Source organism: Pristiophorus japonicus, chromosome 10, assembly GCF_044704955.1.
Source record: "Pristiophorus japonicus isolate sPriJap1 chromosome 10, sPriJap1.hap1, whole genome shotgun sequence".
NCBI classification, from domain to species: domain Eukaryota; kingdom Metazoa; phylum Chordata; class Chondrichthyes; family Pristiophoridae; genus Pristiophorus; species Pristiophorus japonicus.
In genome coordinates, this window is record NC_091986.1 from 3,090,767 (window position 1) to 3,109,629 (window position 18,863).

Below are 18,863 nucleotides of genomic sequence, written 5' to 3' on the forward strand. Positions count from 1 at the left end.
TAGATGCAGGAAGAATGTTCCCGATGTTGGGGAAGTCCAGAACCAGGGGTCACAGTCTTAGGATAAGGGGTAAGCCATTTAGGACCGAGATGAGATGAAACAACTTCACTCAGATAATTGTGAACCTGTGGAATTCTCTACCGCAGAGAGTTGTTGATGCCAGTTTGTTAGATATATTCAAGAGGGAGTTAGATATGGCCCTGGCTGCTAAAGGGATCAAGGGATATGGAGAGAAAGCAGGAAATGAGTACTGAGGTGAATGATCAGCCATGATCTTATTGAATGGCGGTGCAGGCTCGAAGGGCCAAATGGCCTACTCCTGCACCTATTTTCTATGTTTCTGTGATAGAGGCATAAACTGGTAGTATTTCAGATGTTACCTTGGCAATGGTCCAGATATGTAATTGGATTAAGGCATTCTCAAGCAAGCAACATTGGGATGGACGGGAGTGCAGGAATCAAGGGCTGCAATGCACTCACATTCTCTGAGCTTGGGATTCTAGTCAGTATGTGAGCTCTGTTTTTATACAGGAGGCATTCGTGAGATTGGGACTGATGAGTGTGCTCAGACTGTGTGTGCAATGTGGATGAAATGAGAGGCATGATTCAATGTGTTGGGACAGTCTTACACTGAAGCTGAACAGCTTGCGTGTGTCAATGATCATGTTGCATTGCTTTGCCAACAGAGACAGAAACGGTACTGGGAGAAATCATTCGATATGTCACTGGTGCTGGTGCTGATCCAAGCAACAATCGTGTTGCTGCCCATGCCCTGGAGCCAAATCTGCTCTTAGGCTCACTGCAACAGAGCACCAGGCCAACAGGCCCGAGGTTTGGCAGGCAGGCTTTGAGGGACATCAATCTGCTGCCTGACAACACGTCATCTTATGGCAACTAAAAGTAGCAGTTCATGTAACTAATAAGCGCAGAAAACAGTCTTCAAAAAATACTTGGTTTTAAATTCCCTTCAGATGCCGTAGAGAATCAGAAGTGAAAAAGTGCTCCATTGTTGGGTTGTGGAACGATGGTACTATATTATCTGCTCATTATCACATTGCTGTTTGTGGGAGCTTGCCACATTACAACAGTGACTACACTCCAAAAGTACTTCATTGGCTATAAAGCGCTTTGAGACGTCCGGTGGTCGTGAAAGACGCTATATAAATGCAAGTCTGTTTGTCTGTCTGTACTTGAATAGAACTCTTGGATTATTCTGACCCTGCAGTGACTGAGCTGTTGTTGCTATTGTCCTGCACCCATCGGCACAGTATTTCAATATTGTCCTGTTCCAAAATCCTTTATTCTATTGCACTAGCTTGCAATGATTATTATATACATAATATAAACACGTTTCAATGTTGCACTGTGAAAGGAGAATAAAACGTGCATTGTGATCAAAAGTAAAAAGAAAAAAAGACTTGCATTTTTTAGCGCCTTTCATGACACACCGGACGTCCCAAAGCGCTTTGCAACCAACAAAGTCCTTTTCGAAGTGGAGTCACTTTTGTAATGTGGGAAACACGGCAGCTCCCACAAACAGCAATGTGGTAATGACCGGATCATCTGTTTCAGTGCTGATGATTGAGGGATAAATATTGACCCGGAGACCAGGGATAATTCTTTTACGTTCACCAGTTCAAAGTCTCATCCGAAATATGGCCCCTCCGACAGTGCAGCACTCCCTCAGCACTGCACTGGAAGTGTCAGCCTAGATTTTTGTGCTCAAGTCCCTGGAGTGGGACTGGAACCCACAACCTGCTGACTCAGAGACAAGGTGCTGCCCACTGAGCCACAGCTGACATTGTGAATAAATGCAAAAAGTTTTTGCATGAATGGCTTTGTTCTAAATTCTGTTTTGGAAATTTATGACTGAGGACTATTTTTAGCATCGGGAAATCACGTTGTGAGGAGCAGACATTGTTATATTGCTGTCTTCATTCCAATATCCAAATGTGGTCAAAGCAGAGTTGGCACTTTGAGGAGTACGGAGTTTAGAAAGTGGCCTGACGATGTAAACTAAAGCTACAGTGCAGGCCTTCTACAATTTTCCACAATCATTTATAAGAAACATGTCAACGAACTGCCATATGCTTTTTATACAATCCAATTATAAGTTAATTTATTGGGAATAACATTAAGAACATAAGAACATAAGAAATAGGAGCAGGAGTAGGCCATCTAGCCCCTCGAGCCTGCTCTGCCATTCAATAAGATCATGGCTGATCTGACCCTGACCTGAACTCCACTTCCCTGCTCGCTCCCCATAACCCTTTATTCCCTTATCTTTCAAATATCTGTCTATCTCCACATTAAATATATTCAATGACCCAGCCTCCACAGCTCTCTGGGGCAGAGAATTCCACAGATGCACGACCTCAGAGAAGAAATTCCTCCTCATCTCCATTTTAAATGGGCGACCCTTTATTCTGAGAATATGTCCCCTAGTTCTTGATACCCCCACGAGGGGAAACATCCTCTCTGCATCTACCCTGTCAAGCCCCCTCAGAATATTATACGTTTCAATAAGATCACCTCTCATTCTTTTAAACTCCAATGAGTATAGGCCCAACCTGCTTAACCTTTCTTCATAAGACAACCCCTTCATCTCAGGACTCAACCGAGTGAACCTTCTCTGAACAACCTCCAATACAACTATATCCCTCCTTATATACGGCGACCAATACTGTAGAAATTATAGAATGAGTAAAAGCTGTTTGGTTCATCAAGACCATTTCCAACAGACCAGACAGGGTTTGCATTGTCATGGATACTTCCCAAATGATTGAATTACCTGAAGTAGATAAGCAGCTGTAGATGTAACATTTTGAAGTAGCAAACTATACAATTTCTTCCGAATCACTGAGTGAGACACACAGCTTGGACGAGACAATAAAGGTGAGGATGACAAAGAGATTAGGAAAGGGGTCAAAAAAACAATTAGGAAGGCAAAATTAAATGATCAAGGAATATAAAAATAAATAGTAATGTATTATATAGACATATAATTAACAAAAGGGCCACTAAGGCTTGCACAAGATAAACGCACAGGTAATGACACTGAAATGGCAGAAGTATTGAATCATTACTTTGCCTCAGTATTTACCAGAGAGACTAACATGGTGGACATGACATTAGAAAAAGAGATCAAAAAAGATATTTAAAATTGAAAAGGGGGAGATAATTGATAAACGAGTCAAATTAGAGAGGATAAACCCCCTGGACCAGATGGATTGCATCCGTGCATTATAAAAGAAACCAGGGAAGAGATAGCAGCGATACTATTATAACTATATAACAATTCATTAGATAAGGGAATGGTGGCAGATGATGAGCAGAAAACTAATGTTATTTCTATATTTAAAAAGGGAAATAGAACAAGTCTAGGTAACTATTAACCAGTTTGCTTAATGTCTGTGGGAAGAAAGATAATGGAATCTTTACACATTTGGACGGAAATGTGTGCGCACTTCCTGTCTGCGATATTGAGGGCTTAGTAGGCCAGTTAGCGCCTATTTTTCAGGTGCTGCACAGCTGAATTTCTCGACCATTTAGTCCCCTTGGTTGACAAATTTAAAGGGACACTACATTCACAAAATAAGCATGAAATTTACCCCCAATGATAGCAGCTAACAAATGCTTAATCTGTTCGTGACATTCTTCTGTTTACTATTTTAATGGATCATTATACAAATATGGAAAATATGCGTTAATATCAGCAACAGTATTCTCTAGCCTACGAGGCAACTTTATGAATTTGCGCAGCCAATGGTGGGGAGGGGAGGGAGGGAAGAAGGGGGGGTTGCCCTCCAGGAATCCAGTGATGCGCATGTTTAACAATCTAGTACAGAAAGAAATGCAGCAGTTAATATTTTGTACAAGATATTATTCTTCTAACTGCTTTGCTCATGACCTGAAGACGTGCATAAGAAAGTGTTTGTGCTCTGTAACCATCAATGGATTGCACGACCTGTGGCCAAAGGAATGACGTATTCTGAAGGACGAATGCAGATCAAATCATTTGTGGTTTGATAAGTGTCAACTTTTATTTTAATTAGTTGTGCATTACAATCTTCTTGATTTAACTTTTATGACCCTATTCTCTGATAGCTGTGCCAATATTTCAACATTCCTGCCATTAAGCTGACTAACATTGGTCGAACCTGGAGTTCAATACTCCCGATTCTTGTTCATCTCTATCCCCCCAGTGCAAGTCTGCACAGCTTTAACAAACCGTAAGAAGCAAAAAGCTGTTTTTTTCGCTCATTTGCACGAACCTGTCTACAGATGTGATTACTGCTCAGTACGATACAACCTCAACAATAGTTTATCATCGTCTACTGCTCCTGTACCTCTGTTTCTACACACTGGCTTTTTCTTACAATGAATGCACAAAACAAAATATGACCCAGTGATCTTTTAATGCGCTTTGGTGTAAACTAAGTCAGACTTTGAGTTGAGATCAAGGTCACAGAGGGGGCCAGATCGCCAGATGGCACATGAATACAAGTGCACATTCTCCATTCAACGTGACCGTTACCTGTTAATTAACTAACTTCTTAATGTGTTCATTTGTAATTATTTGTTTTATTTAAAGCAGAGAAATAAAGTGTAGGGGGAATCACTTCCTTGTCTGTAATTGCCAACTTTGAAGTAAATACCTTGTGCCTCGGTGGAGCCAGCGATGTCTCTGTCACACATTCTCCCTCATCAAACTGTGCGCTCTGGTACTTCCTGTGCGGGTTCATGCAACGCTGCTGTCTGATGGCAACCCAGGAAACGTTATCGAGTGTTGCTGTGTGCTCAGGTCAGTCTCAAAACCCCAATTTCACAGCTATTCATCAAAGCTGCTCCAACAATTGCAGCATTTGGTCAGCAGAACCCCGGCCACCGAAAGGGAGCCCGAGTTGTGCAGCTGGAACTTTCAAGGGTTGCAGCACGAGAGGAGGTGGCCACCACTTTAAACAGGGGGGGGGATGGGGTGAAGGAGCCCCGAAGAGGATTGCAAGACCAAAGCCTAAAACAGTTTGCGCTAAGGGCCAAAGTGGAAGGAGAGGAGGCCCTCTCTCTCCATCCCGACCCTTCAGGGATTTCCTGTCACGACCAAAGGGCTCCCACTAGGCCTGCTGTTACTATTTCCATTCCTCACTCAAGGACTGCGCCCATTTATGTTGCTCCGACTGCATCTGGCTGAGAGCAGCTAACCCACCACACAACCTGGGGCTTTCCTGATCTGTGTGGATCAGTTTGGCAGCCCGATATACTTTGCTTTGGGGCAAAAAGAAGCATTTCGCCCCTTCCCTCCCCTATGAAAGCTTGTGGACATGTCCTACATTCACTCATGTCCTCCTCAAAGAATGACCTTTGCCCACAACTATTGGGTCACCAATGGCAACAGTATGAAGAACGAAGTTATGATGTAATCATTAGAACTCTGAGAAACAGCAATAGAGAAACAAGGACACCAAACCCGATGGTTTTCATTAGCTGCTCTGTTGGGCTTCGTTATTGTATTTGAGCAAGATTGAATAGTTAAGCAATCTGACCATTACATTTTCTGGCCTGGATTGTCCTCTTCGAGGCAAAGTTTTGGTGGGATGTCGTCTACTCCAAACCCCAACCTATTTTCCTGGGTTGGGGCTCATTAGACGGGCTCCTGGTGGGATTCCCGCTGTCGAGAGATAGCCCCCACACACAGGACAAACAAGAACGCTCCTGTGGTACTGCAGCGTGACGAAACTGGGGCCTTCAGCAGGTAAGTTCCTGGTAGACGGAAAAGGCCAGATAGGAGGAAGGCCCTGGCCCTGGCCCTGCGTGAATGTATTTCTCTGCCTGGACCACTGCTGTACACTCCTGGCTGACCCACCACACGTGAATGTCGATCAGGCCCGACCGCCCACATTGTCTGATATTCTTCGCCGTGAATCTGCCAGATTTCAGGCAGGACTGCAGAGGAGAATTCCCCCATAGTGACATCCAATTGAAATCACTAACCACATTACAGAGTGTAAAGCGGACCAGCACAGCTCTGAAACAGTCACCACCAAAATCTAACTGTCGATTCATTTTCCACTAACTGATCATAATAAAAAAACCTATGGAGAAAGGCAGAGAAATACATTAAATTGCAAATACAGATCCCTTATTGTAAGCATCATTTCATATCAAACTTTTGGGTCCTTGAAGTCTATTGGAGCAGCTCCGATTAGAAATAAAGAATGAATTGTGGATGCTTTAGGAACCGATGCACAACATAGTGCTTGTCAATATTCTGGGAAGTGAGCCAGCTTAGGGAGCAGAGGCAGCACATTTTGCCTGGATACCGTCTGACCTTGTTTCCACTTTATACCCATCAACTGGTACGAGTCATTCTTTCAGGACAGGCGCAATATTTACTTCCTCTCCCCAAGTGCCTATTTCACTTGGCTGAGAAACAATTTTCGAAGTTGTGCATCATTTGTTTATTTTCTTGCAAAAAATTGGCAAGGAGCTTCCAGCTAAGCTGGTCTCACATCCCACAACGCCACGGAGTATTTCTCCATTCACTGACACTGCTGCACTGAGAATGCTGAGCAGCTGATAATTTCAGCATTCCAGTGCATCATGGAGTTATATCTGTCAGATTGTAGCTGAACAAATTTGATCAAGTATGGAGATGTGATAGGCTATAATGCAATTCCTGTTTGTATTCCTGATCTGAGAGGAGCAATTTGTTCGACAAGACCAGCTACCCCAGGATACACTATTTTATACCTGGGACTCCCTGGCCAAAGACCGCCCTAAGTGGAGGAAGTGCATCCGGGAGGGCGCTGAGCACCTCGAGTCTCGTCACCGAGAGCATGCAGAAAGCAAGCGCAGGCAGCGGAAGGAGTGTGCGGCAAACCAGACTCCCCACCCACCCTTTCCTTCAACCACTGTCTGTCCCACCTGTGACAGGGACTGTGATTCTCATATTGGACTGTTCAGCCACCTAAGGACTCATTTTAAGAGTGGAAGCAAGTCTTCCTCGATTCCGTGGGACTGCCTTTGATGATGGATAAATTTTACTAATTACATTATACAAAAAACAAATGCATCCAACCAGCACACTTCGTTGGGTACAAGAATAAGGAAGTCTTGCTCCAATTGTACAGGGTATTGGTGAAACCACACCTGGAGTACTGTGCACAGTTTTGGACTCTGTATCCAATGAAGGATATACTTGCCTTAGAGGTGGTGCAACAAAGGCTAACTGGATTCATTCCTGGGATGAGAATGTTGTCCTGTGAGAAGAGATTGAGCAGACTGGGCCTAAACTCTCTGGCGTTTAGAAGAATAAGAGGTGATCTCATTGAAACATACAAGATTCTGATAGGGATTGACAAGGTAGATGCTGAGAGTTTGTTTCCCCCGGGCTGGAGAGTCTAGAGCTAGGGGGCACAGTCTCAAGAGGAGGGGTCGGCCATTTAAGAAAGAGATGAGGAGGGATTTCTTCACTCAGAGGGTGGTGAATCTTTGGAATTCTCTACCCCAGAGGGCTGTGGATGCTCAGCCGTTGAGTATATTCAAGGCTGAGATAGATAGATTTTATGGGGGACAAATTCGTGTGTTTTGAGCCACACCATAGCACCAGCGCTAAAACGGCATTCAGAGCTCCGCCAACACCTGATGCCCATTCCAGCACCGCACGCCATATTGGTCTCACTGGCATCAGTACTGCCGCTAAACCCGATCACCTGGGACCTCACCATCATGCGATCATGACTCATGACATCAGTGAGTGCGTAACGCTCACTTGACACCTGATCTCCCAACTTCGTTATAGCCATTGAACTTACCGGCTGGAGAGAACACGGACAGGTAGAGGTGGCGTGCAGCAACAGGAAGCCGACTCCAGGGATCATCACCAACCACTCGCACCTGACAGGGTTTTGAAGTTTGAGTGGCTGTGTGCTACTTCCTTCTACTGCAAGAGGTTACTTTAGTCATTTCAAGATTCTTTGGTATCAGGGAATGTTCAGGCAAGTGCAAAACTCCATAATTATTTTGGAAAAGTTACAACCTACAACACTTGCTAAAAACCATGGAGGCTGTACTGGCTGTCGGGACCTCGTCCTCCAGGATCTACGGCGGGGAGAGCGGAGGGAGCGAGAAAGACGGGAACATATGCGCAGAGGGAGGAGGGCCATCGGGGCTCTCAACAGGAGGCATTATCCTCCTCGGGTCTTCCAACATCACTTCTCCAACCTCCATTTAAGTGAGGAGCAGTGTATTAGGAGGTTCTGCTTCACCAAGGAGATGGTGACAGAACTCTGCCTCCTCCTGCTCCCAGACCTCCGGCCTCAGACCAGGGTGACCACGGCTTTCCCAGAATCTTCACCAGCGGATCCTTCCGGTCTGCAGCAGGAAACATAGCGAACATCTCTCAGTTCGCCGTCCACCGATGACCCGGGAGGTCACTGAGACTCTGTACTCCAGGAGAAGGGACTGCATTGGCTTTCCGATCACCAGAGCCAAGCAGGACGAGCAGCATGTGGCTTTGCCAGGATAGCGGGATTCCCCACGGTGCAGGGCGCCATTGACTGCACCCACGTGGCTTTGTGGGCACCGCATCACAATCCCCATAACTGCAAAAGCTACAACTCACTTAATGTGCAACTTGGTGTGCGATCACACACACCGAATCCTCACGGTCAATGCCCGCTATCCTGGCAGCAGCCACGATGCATTCATCCTGCGCCAGACCGGTGTGCCAGCTCTCTTCCAGCCACCACATCAATCTCGTGGCTGGCTGCTGGGAGACAAGGCCTATCCACTCTCCAACTGGCTCATGACGCCCACCCTCTGCAATCCCAACACTCCTGCCCAGCACTCATTTAATGAGAGCCATGCTGCCACCAGGAGCATCATTGAGCAGACCATCGGCTTATTGAAGCAACGGTTCCGTTACCTTGACCTCTGGGGAGGAGTCCTGCAGCACTCGGCTGAGTGGGTATCCCTATTCATCATCATCTGTGCATGCTGCACAGCTTGGCCATCATGAGGGCTCAGCCATTGCCAGTAGGGATTGCGGGACCACCTCAGGAGGACAATGAGGCCGAGGAGGAAAAGGAGGGAGAGTGAGGGAGCGAGACAATCAGCCTTTCAGACAAGCTGTCTGTGACCATCAGACTCGGATTCACATGAATGAAACCCCAGATCCCCATAGCTCACCACATCCCCATCATACCATCCCTGTCTCACACATATCACAGTCTCCTCATGGGCACAAAGCTGAAATGAGAGAGACCACAAAATATTCCAAACTCAATTAATACATTTATTTATAATCATATCACATGAATTCTCAGAACCAATGAACCTTGTGCCTGCCATGGTTGAATAGCTGCCATTGTGTGCAAGATGTGAGATGTGAATGTGAGTATTGCTAGGTCGAGATTAATGGTGGGTGCGTGCTGGGGGTGTGGTACATTGAGCAGTATGTGAAGCTTGCGGTACAGATTGTGGTATGTAGCATTTGTTGAAGCCTTCACTCACCCGGACCACCCATGTGAGGTCATTAAGCTTCTTCCTGCACTGCGTGTGGGTCCAGGGGATCAGAGTGCTGCCCGTGATGTGGTGTGCAACCTCCCACCACATAGTCCGGCAGACCTGTGGCGAGGGCCTCCTGCTCGCTGCTGGGTACAGGACTGCCCGCCTTCTCTCTACCGCTAAAACCAATGTCTCCAAAGCTTCATCACAAAACCTCCAGGCTCTCTCCCTGGGGCGGTGATCTGCCATCAGGATTTGTAAGTAAGTGCTCCTTCTCCTTGTCCTTCTTAGGGTTGTTGGGGCAGTTGCTCACCCAACAACGCTGAGAATGAGGTGCTGCAGCATCACTGAACCTCCCCTTTAAGTAGTGAAAAAACCCGTGGTAATCATTAATTGCCTTTAGACTGCCCCCGATATTGGTCCAGCTTTTCAGTGTAACGCCAATGAGCTTGGGTTTTTAGACAAGAATCATGACTGAAATCATTTTAATGATGAGTGAGGACGAATTTTGCGTGCAACCTAGACAATTTTCAGGTGGCACGACCGAACCATTTTTAGTCTAAACACCGCCCATTTCTTGGCTGTAACGAATTTCTCGCCCTTGGACTCTAAGGGAATCGAGGGATATGGGGATCGGGTGGGAAACAGGAGTTGAGGTCGAAGATCAGCTATGATCTTATTGTATGGCAGAGCAGGCTGTTGATTCTTATGTTCCTCCGGTACTGCGCACCCATCTACTTCCATTGTGCACTGTCAATGCTATTTCATAATCTGTCAACAGAAGGAGCAGTTTTTAAAGGTGGGGTGGGCCCGAGTAAATTCTGATGACCTTCTGTCCCACTCCCCAAACTCTGTTGTCGGACAGCAGAATGGATTGAAATCCAGGAGATTTTATGTGCGTCCCTCATAGTTTAACCAGTCAGTTGAAGGAGACCCTCAGAACGGAAGGGACTTTGTCCATCCTGGTCTCACTCGCTCCCAAAGAATGAGCACCTCAATTGACTAACATTGGCTTCCACAGACAGGAGGAGAGGGAAAACAGATCTATCCGCTCTAAAAGGAGTTTACATGTTCGAAGGCAACTTTAAACAGAGTAATTAGCGTGGAAAATGTTCAACAAAGGAATGGCACAGTAAACAGTACAATATTGGAGCTTTAAGTCAAGACTATCTAGCATAAAATGAACCCATATACTGATTTTCTCTGTCAATGTACGATTCATTGCCATGAGTTTTTGCGCCCGATAATTCATCGACATACATAGAAACATAGAAAATAGGTGCAGGAGTAGGCCATTCGGCCCCTCGAGCCTGCACCACCATTCAATAAGATCATGGCTGATCATTCCCTCAGTACCCCTTTCCTGCTTTCTCTCCTTACCCCTTGATCCCTTTAGCCGTAAGGGCCATATCTAACTCTCTCTTAAATATATCCAAAGAATTGGAATCAACAACTCTCTGCGGCAGGGAATTCCACAGGTTAACAACTCTCTGAGTGAAAAAGTTTCTCCTCTTCTCAGTCCTAAATCGCCTACCCCTTATCCTAAGACTGTGTCCTCTGGTTCTGGACTTCCCCAACATCGGGAACAATCTACCTGCATCGAACCTGTCCCGTCCCATCAGAATTTTGCATGTTTCTATGAGATCCCTTCTCATCTTTCTAAACTCCAATGAAAAAAGGCCCAGTTGAGCCAGTCTCTCCTCATATGTCAGTCCAGCCATCCCGGGAATCAGTCTGATGAACCTTCGCTGCACTCCCTCAATAGCAAGAGCGTCTTTCCTCAGATTAGGAGACCAAAACTGGACACAATATTCCAGGTGAGGCCTCACCAAGGCCCTGTACAACTGCAGTAAGACCTCCCTGCTCCTATACTCAAACCCCCTATCTATGAAGGCCAACATACCATTTGCCTTCTTCACCGCCTTCTGTACTTGTATGCCAACTTTCAATGACTGATGAACCATGAAACCCAAGTCTCGTTGCACCTCCCCTTTTCCTAATCGGCCGCCGTTCAGATAATATTCTGTCTTTGCGTTTTTGCCCCCAAAGTGGATAACCTCACATTTATCCACATTATACTGCATCTGCCATGCATTTGCCCACTCACCTAACCTGTCCAAGTCACCCTGCAGCCTCCTAGCTTCCCCCTCACAGCTCACACCGCCACCCAGTTTAGTGTCATCTGCAAACTTGGAGATATTACACTGAATTCCTTCATCCAAATCATTGATGTATATTGTAAAGAGCTGGGATCCCAGCACTGAGCCCTGCGGCACTCCACTAGTCACTGCTTGCCATTCTGAAAAGGACCCGTTTATCCCGACTCTCTGCTTCCTGTCTGCCAACCAGTTCTCTATCCAAGTCAGTATATTACCCCCAATACCATGTGCTTTGATTTTGCACACCAATCTCTTGTGTGGGACCTTGTCAAAAGGCTTTTGAAAGTCCAAATACACCACATCCACTGGTTCTCCCTTGTCTACTCTACTAATTACATCCTCAAAAAATTCCAGAAGATTTGTCAAGCATGATTTCCCCTTCATAAATCCATGCTGACTTGGACCGATCCTGTCACTGCTTTCCAAAGGCACTGCTGTTTCATCCTTAATAATTGATTCCAACATGTTCCCCACCACTGATGTCAGGCTAACCGGTCTATAATTAGCCGCTTTCTCTCTTCCTCCTTTTTAAAAAATGGTGTTACATGAGCTACCCTCCAGTCCGTAGGAACTGATCCAGAGTCGATAGACTGTTGGAAAATGATCACCAATGCATCCACTATTTCTAGCGCCACTTCCTTACGTACTCTGGGATGCAGACAATCAGGCCCCGGGGATTTATGAGCCTTCAATCCCATCAATTTCAATAACACAATTTCCCGCCGAATAAGGATATCCTTTAGTTCCTCCTTCTCACTAGACCCTCGGTCCCCTAGTACTTCCGGAAAGTTATTTGTGTCTTCCTTCGTGAAGACAGAACCAAAGTATTTGTTCAACTGGTCTGCCATTTCTTTGTTTACCATTATAAATTCACCTGATTCTGACTGTAAGGGACCTACGTTTGTCTTCACTAATCCTTTTCTCTTCACATATCTATAAAAGCTTTTGCAGTCAGTTTTTATGTTCCCAGCAAGCTTCTTCTCGTACTATATTTTCCCTCTCTTAATTAAATCCTTTATCCTCCTCTGCTGAATTCTAAATTTTTCACAGTCCTCAGGTTTGCTGCTTTTTCTGGCTAATTTATAGGCCTCTTCCTTGGATTTAACACTATCCTTAATTTCCCTTTTTAGCCACGGTTGAGCCACCTTCCCCGTTTTATTTTTACTCCAGACAGAGATGTACAATTGCTGAAGTTCATCCATGTGATCTTTAAATGTCTGCCATTGCCTATCCACCGTCAACGCTTTAAGTATCATTTACCAGTCTATTCGAGCCAAACCATCGAAGTTACGTTTCCTGAAGTTCAGGACCCTAGTCTCTGAATTAACTGCGTCACTCTCCATCCTAATAAAGAATTATACCATATTATGGTCACTCTTCCCCAAGGGGTCTTGCACAACAAGATTGCTAATTAGTCCTTTCTCATTACACATCACCCAGTCTAGGATGGCCAGCTCCCTGGTTGGTTCCTCGACATATTGGTCTAGAAAACCATCCCTAATACACTCCACGAAATCCTCCTCCACCGCATTGCTACCAGTTTGGTCAGTCCAATCAATATGTAGATTAAAGTCACCCAAGATAACTGCTGTATTTATTGCACACATCCCTAATTTCTTGTTTGATGCTGTCCCCAACCTTACTACTACTACTGTTTGGTGGTCTGTACACAAATCCCACTAGCGTTTTCTGCCCCTTGGTATTCCGTAGCTCCACCCATATCGATTCCACATCATCCAAGCTAATGTCCCTCCTTACTATTGCATTAATTTCCTCTTTAACCAGCAATGCCACCCCGCCTCCTTTTCCTTTCTGCCTATCCTTCCTGAATGTTGAATACCCCTGGATGTTGAGTTCCCAGCCTTGGTCACCCTGGAGCCATGTCTCCATGATGCCAATTACATCATACTCATTAACTACTATCTGCACAGTTAATTCGTCCACCTTATTCCGAATACTCCTCGCATTGAGGCACAGAGCCTTCAGGCTTGTCTTTTTAACACACTTTGCCCTTTAAAATTTTGCTGTAATGTGGCCCTTTTTGCTTTTTGCCTTGGGTTTCTCTGCCCTCTACTTTTACTTTTCTTCTTTCTATCTTTTGCTTCTGCCCCCATTCTACTTCCCTCTGTCTCCCTGCATAGGTTCCCATCCCCCTTCCATATTAGTTTAACCCCTCCCCAACAGCACTAGCAAACACTCCCCCTTGGACATTGGTTCCGGTCCTGCCCAGGTGCAGACCGTCCGGTTTGTACTGGTCCCACCTTCCCCAGAACCGGTTCCAATGCCCCAGGAATTTGAATCCCTCCCTGCTGCACCACTGCTCAAGCCACAGATTCATCTGAGCTATCCTGCGATTCCTACTCTGACTAGCACGTGGCACTGGTAGCAATCCCGAGATTACTACTTTTGATTACGACCGCCCACTGCCCACCCAAAAACACAAGTTTCGTCAAAAAACAGGTACATACTGCTGACATACCACCCAGCGGAGGATTCATGAGTGACATACCGCTGGGGGGTATGCACACCGCCCGCCCACATACCCGCCCACATACCACCGGAACTGCATACCATCCTGGAGAAGGTGCTTTTAAATGGATCTTAAGTAGGTGGTATGTACACAGAGCTGACAGGTTTGTTTGATAATACACAGATCTTTATAGTTCTCCACAGTGTGATGTATTTTTAAATAGATTGTAATATTTTCTAGTGTTAGACAATAATATAAATGGTCTAATAAAGCCTTATTTACTCCTTTATTAATGAACTATAATAAACATTTCATTAGATTCTCTTCCTCCCACAGCAATCTCTTCCCCACCCCCCCACAACGGTCTCTCTCTCCCCCAGTATCATTCACCACCCCCCACACGGCAATCTCTCTTACGCCCCGACAGCGATCTCCCTCCCCACCCCCCACAGCCTCACTCACCCACCCCACTCCCCCCCCACAGCGATCTTTCTCTCCCCCAGTCTCACTCACCCGCCCCTCCCCACAATCATCTCTCCCCGCCCTCACCCGCAACCCCCCCACCCCACAGCAATCTCCCCGCCCCCACAGCGATCTCACTCTCCCCCAGTCTCACTCACCACCCCCCCACCCCACAGCAATCTCCCCCCCCCCCACAGCGATCTCTCTCTCCCCCAGTCTCACTCACCCCCCCACAGCAATCTCAGTCCCCCCCCCACAGTGATCTCTCTCTACCCCAGTCTCACTCACCCCCCCCACCCCATAGCAATCTCCCCAACCCCCCCACCCACAGCGATCTCTCCCCGCCCTCTCCCCCCCCCCCCACAGCGATCTCAAGCCGGCAGTCCCTGGCCTCTCGTCGGTGCCTCTCGGGGGTGGAGCTAGACAGCCGCGCGTGCGCACAACTCGGGAGTCAGAGATTCCCAAGTCGGATGGCCTCCTCCGCCCGCACTCGGCCCGCTGCACTCCGCCCGGGTTACCGCCGAGAAAGGTGGGATGAAACTCCTGCCCACTTGGCCCCAGCAGTACCGGGCGGTAAAATAAATCAGGCACCGCTCGGGGACTGCCAAAAAACGGGCGGAACTTGGGGTTCACCAAATTCGGGCCCTTTATATTAAAATGTTACTATTGACCACTGTAAATACAATAAGCCAAGTGAGCATTGTTATATCAGACAGCATCTTGATGTAACTTGTATAAGGGATATGGGAACAGGGTGGATAAATGTGGGCGGGACTATTTGCTGGTGTGACGGGTTAGCACCGACATTGACTAGTTGAGCCAAACAGCCTTTCCCATATTGTAACTTCGATACATTTCTAAATTAAGTCCTGAAAATTGCAGTCATTTTTACTTTTCCTGCATCTATACGGAAATGTGTATTAGAAAGTTAATGCTTTAAATTACGACACATATTTAATAATTGATGAAAAAAGTGCAGCGCCAGAGGACTGGAGGATAACAACTATTATACCTTTATTTCCAAAGGGAGACAGAATATGTCCAGAGAACTATAGACCAGTCAGCTTAACATCGGTGGTAGGAAAAATAACAAAATCCCTACTAAAGGAGCAAATAGAAAAACTTCTAGAAACCAAAAATATAATAATGAATAGTCACCAACCTCACTGAATTCTTTCAAGAGGTAGCAGAGAGAGGAGACAAGGGTAATGCAGTAGATGTAATTTATCTAGATTTCCAAAAAAGCCTTCGATAAGGTTCCTCATAACAGACTGATGAACAAGGTCAGAGAATGCAGAGTCAGGGGACAAGTCGCAGAATGGATCGCTGGCTGGCTTCAAGGCAGAAAGCAGAGAATAGGGGTAAAGGGGAGCTATTCAGATGGCAGCAGGTAGAAAGTGGTATCAGAGTTGGGATCACTGTTGTTCACAATTTATATTAACAATTTTGACTTTGGAATCAAAAACATAATTTCTAAATTTGTGGATGACACGAAATGGAGGTTGTGGGGTGGGGGGGGGGGGCATGTAATCAATGCTGAGGAACTCTGCAACAACTTACTGGAAGATGTGAATAAACTTGCCGAATGAGCATATAATTGGCAAATGAAATTCAACACAGATAAATGTGAGGAATTACATTTTGGTAAGAAAAATAAGGAGGTCACTTATTACTTGGAAAATAAGAATCTAAATGGGGTAGAGGAGTAAAGGGTTCTGGGAGTACAAATACACAAACCACTAAAAGTTGTGATGCAGCTTAATAATGGCATAAAATTAAGTAAACCCAGCACTAAGGTTTATTTCTAGAGGGTAGAATTGAAAAGTAGAGAAGTTATGCTAAACCTGTATCGAACCTTGGTTAGACCACACTTGGAGTACTGTGTACAGTTCTGGTCACCATATTATAAAAGGGATATAGAGGCACTTGGGAGGGTGCAGAGAAGATTTACAAGGGTGATACCAGAAATGCAAGGGTATACCGATCAGGAAAGGATGAACAGGCTGGGTCTCTTTTCTCTTGAAAAAAGTAAGTTGAGGGGCGACCTTGTAGAGGTCTTTAAAATGATGAAAAGTTTTGACAGAGTAGACACAGAAAGAATGTTTCCACTTGTGGGGAAGAGCAAAACTAGAGGCCATCAATATAAGATAGTCACCAAGAAATCAAATAACTTGCTTACCCAGAGAGTGGTGAGAATGTGGAACTCGCTGCCACAGGGAGAGGTTGAGGCGAATAGTATCGATGCATTTAAGGGAAGGCTAGACAAGCATATGGGGGAGAAGGGAATACAGGGTTATGCTGATAGATTTAGATGAGGAAAGACGGGAGGAGGCTCGAGTGGAGCATAAACGCCGCCATGGACTGGTTGGGCCGGATGGCCTGATTCTGTGCCGTATATGCCGTGTAATCCCATGTAAATCTATATACTTCTAAATTACTGACTGGCAGGTACCTGTATCAATGCTGCTGTGCCATGGTGCCAGTCAATGAGGGGCTAATGCTTCGGTTTTGTGAATGGCATGTGCAGTACCCGAACTGAAGGAATTATTCTCTTACCTTTGATACTCTGTTGGCAACTTCCCTGCCAACAGTCAAACCTTGCACAAAGGTCCGAGCTGCAATGAAAGCCCTGGTCACCTGTATCTTCAGCTTTCGAGGCACGTCTCCAAATGGCTTGAGCTGGTCGGTGTATTTGCTGATGCACTCGAGGTAGTCCTCTGTGAAATGGTACTGGGGATTTACCAGCTGGAACATGCGCTCCAGTAAACGGGCCCAGAAATCGTTCAGCATCTCTTCCAGGTTCACATTGCCACCAGTATAGTAACGCTTCAGTTCCGTGAAGAGATCCTGGAACACTTCAGAATTCTGCATGTACAACAGGCCATATGTCCGTATAAACATGTCATTCAGTGACTTCTCAGAATTTTCCAAGAGTTCCCTGAAGAATTCTGTGAGAATAAAAAGCAGACTTTAGGGAATTATACTTAAAATAAAAGATTTGGCAGTCTTGATCAAATATCAATAATGCAGCAATTAATAATGCACATACATATAAAGGATATTATACATGAGGATATTTGAATCCAACACTTATGCCATGAGCAAAACTCAGACACCAATTAAAAAGTAATTATGTTAGTCTCATTCAACATTGTATTAACACAGCATCATAGACAGTATTTATTCATACAATGTACAGGCTTCGTTTACCAAAGGTAACATTTAAACTTTAAAAACAATCCTTGGAATGAATCATCAATGGTCATGTGGTGTAATGGTACTCGAAGTTGTAGTGAGACCCCAGAATGCCGACATCCATTATTGTGATGCTGGCACTATCAGTTTCCATTGAAATTGTTTGAGACAAAAGTTTTGAAATGTGCTGGTGATCAGCACGCGTGGTCTCGGTCTGGACAACCTCACTGGTGGTACTTTGTATATTTGCACGAGGGGGCAAAACAGTAGTCCGCAGCCAGAGACAGATGTGCGAAAAGTACCAGTATTAGAGCACGGAAAGTCTTTGGCGAGATTGTACAGGTTGGAGACCATCTATCAGACAATGCAAATACAATTGTCAATCTGCTTCTGACCATTTGCTCTTAAAGCCAAATGAGCATGTTGCTGTGGCAGATCTTCTCATTCATCCACTTTTACTTGACACCTCTGAAAGTGAAATTTTGGTGTGTAGTGATCAGGGTCCGGCTTTATACCTTCTCGTAGATCACCTCTGTGCTTGCTGCATTACATTTGGATAAAGCAACACAGGCTAAGAGTGACAGTTAAAGTATATGAATCAGGTACAGTTAGTTTCTTAGAGTGACCTCTAAGAAGCTGAGCCAGCGGTATTTCCAGGATCACGTTTTTCAAGGAGATGTTTAACTTTCTGTGCCACATCCTGATTTGACTGACTGAATTGTAATAATTTGCTAGATCTCTGAACCACTGGATATAGTTTGCCCTGTCTGAGCCCAGTTGAAGTCTGGACATTCTGATTAACAGGTGCAACTACAATCCAAGAGACCATTTTAAAAGTTATATCAAATGTCCCCGTCATATAACCAAACTTTGTGCAGGAAATTATTTCAAGTTATTTGAGATGCAGATTAATTTGAGCATCACTGTTGCCATGTGATACGTCCTTACTATACAGTATAAATGCACATGAGGCCCATGCTTGAGAGGTCAGTCTGTGACCTGTCCTTTATTCCTTAGCACTCAAGTGATGAAGGTGGGTGGAGCTTCCCCTTTTATACCTGAAGGTCCAG

General features: G+C 45.4%; 1 protein-coding gene across 1 annotated transcript in view; it reads right to left on the bottom strand.

Moving 5' to 3' along the window:
- The window catches only part of gpc6a (glypican 6a), a 1,137,716-nt gene that overhangs the window by 489,836 nt on the left and 629,017 nt on the right, over positions 1-18,863 (bottom strand). Inside the window, exon 3 of the mRNA XM_070891364.1 lies at positions 17,155-17,546. Within this exon, the coding sequence (XP_070747465.1) occupies positions 17,155-17,546 (392 nt within the window). The remainder of the gene's footprint in view (positions 1-17,154; positions 17,547-18,863) is intronic.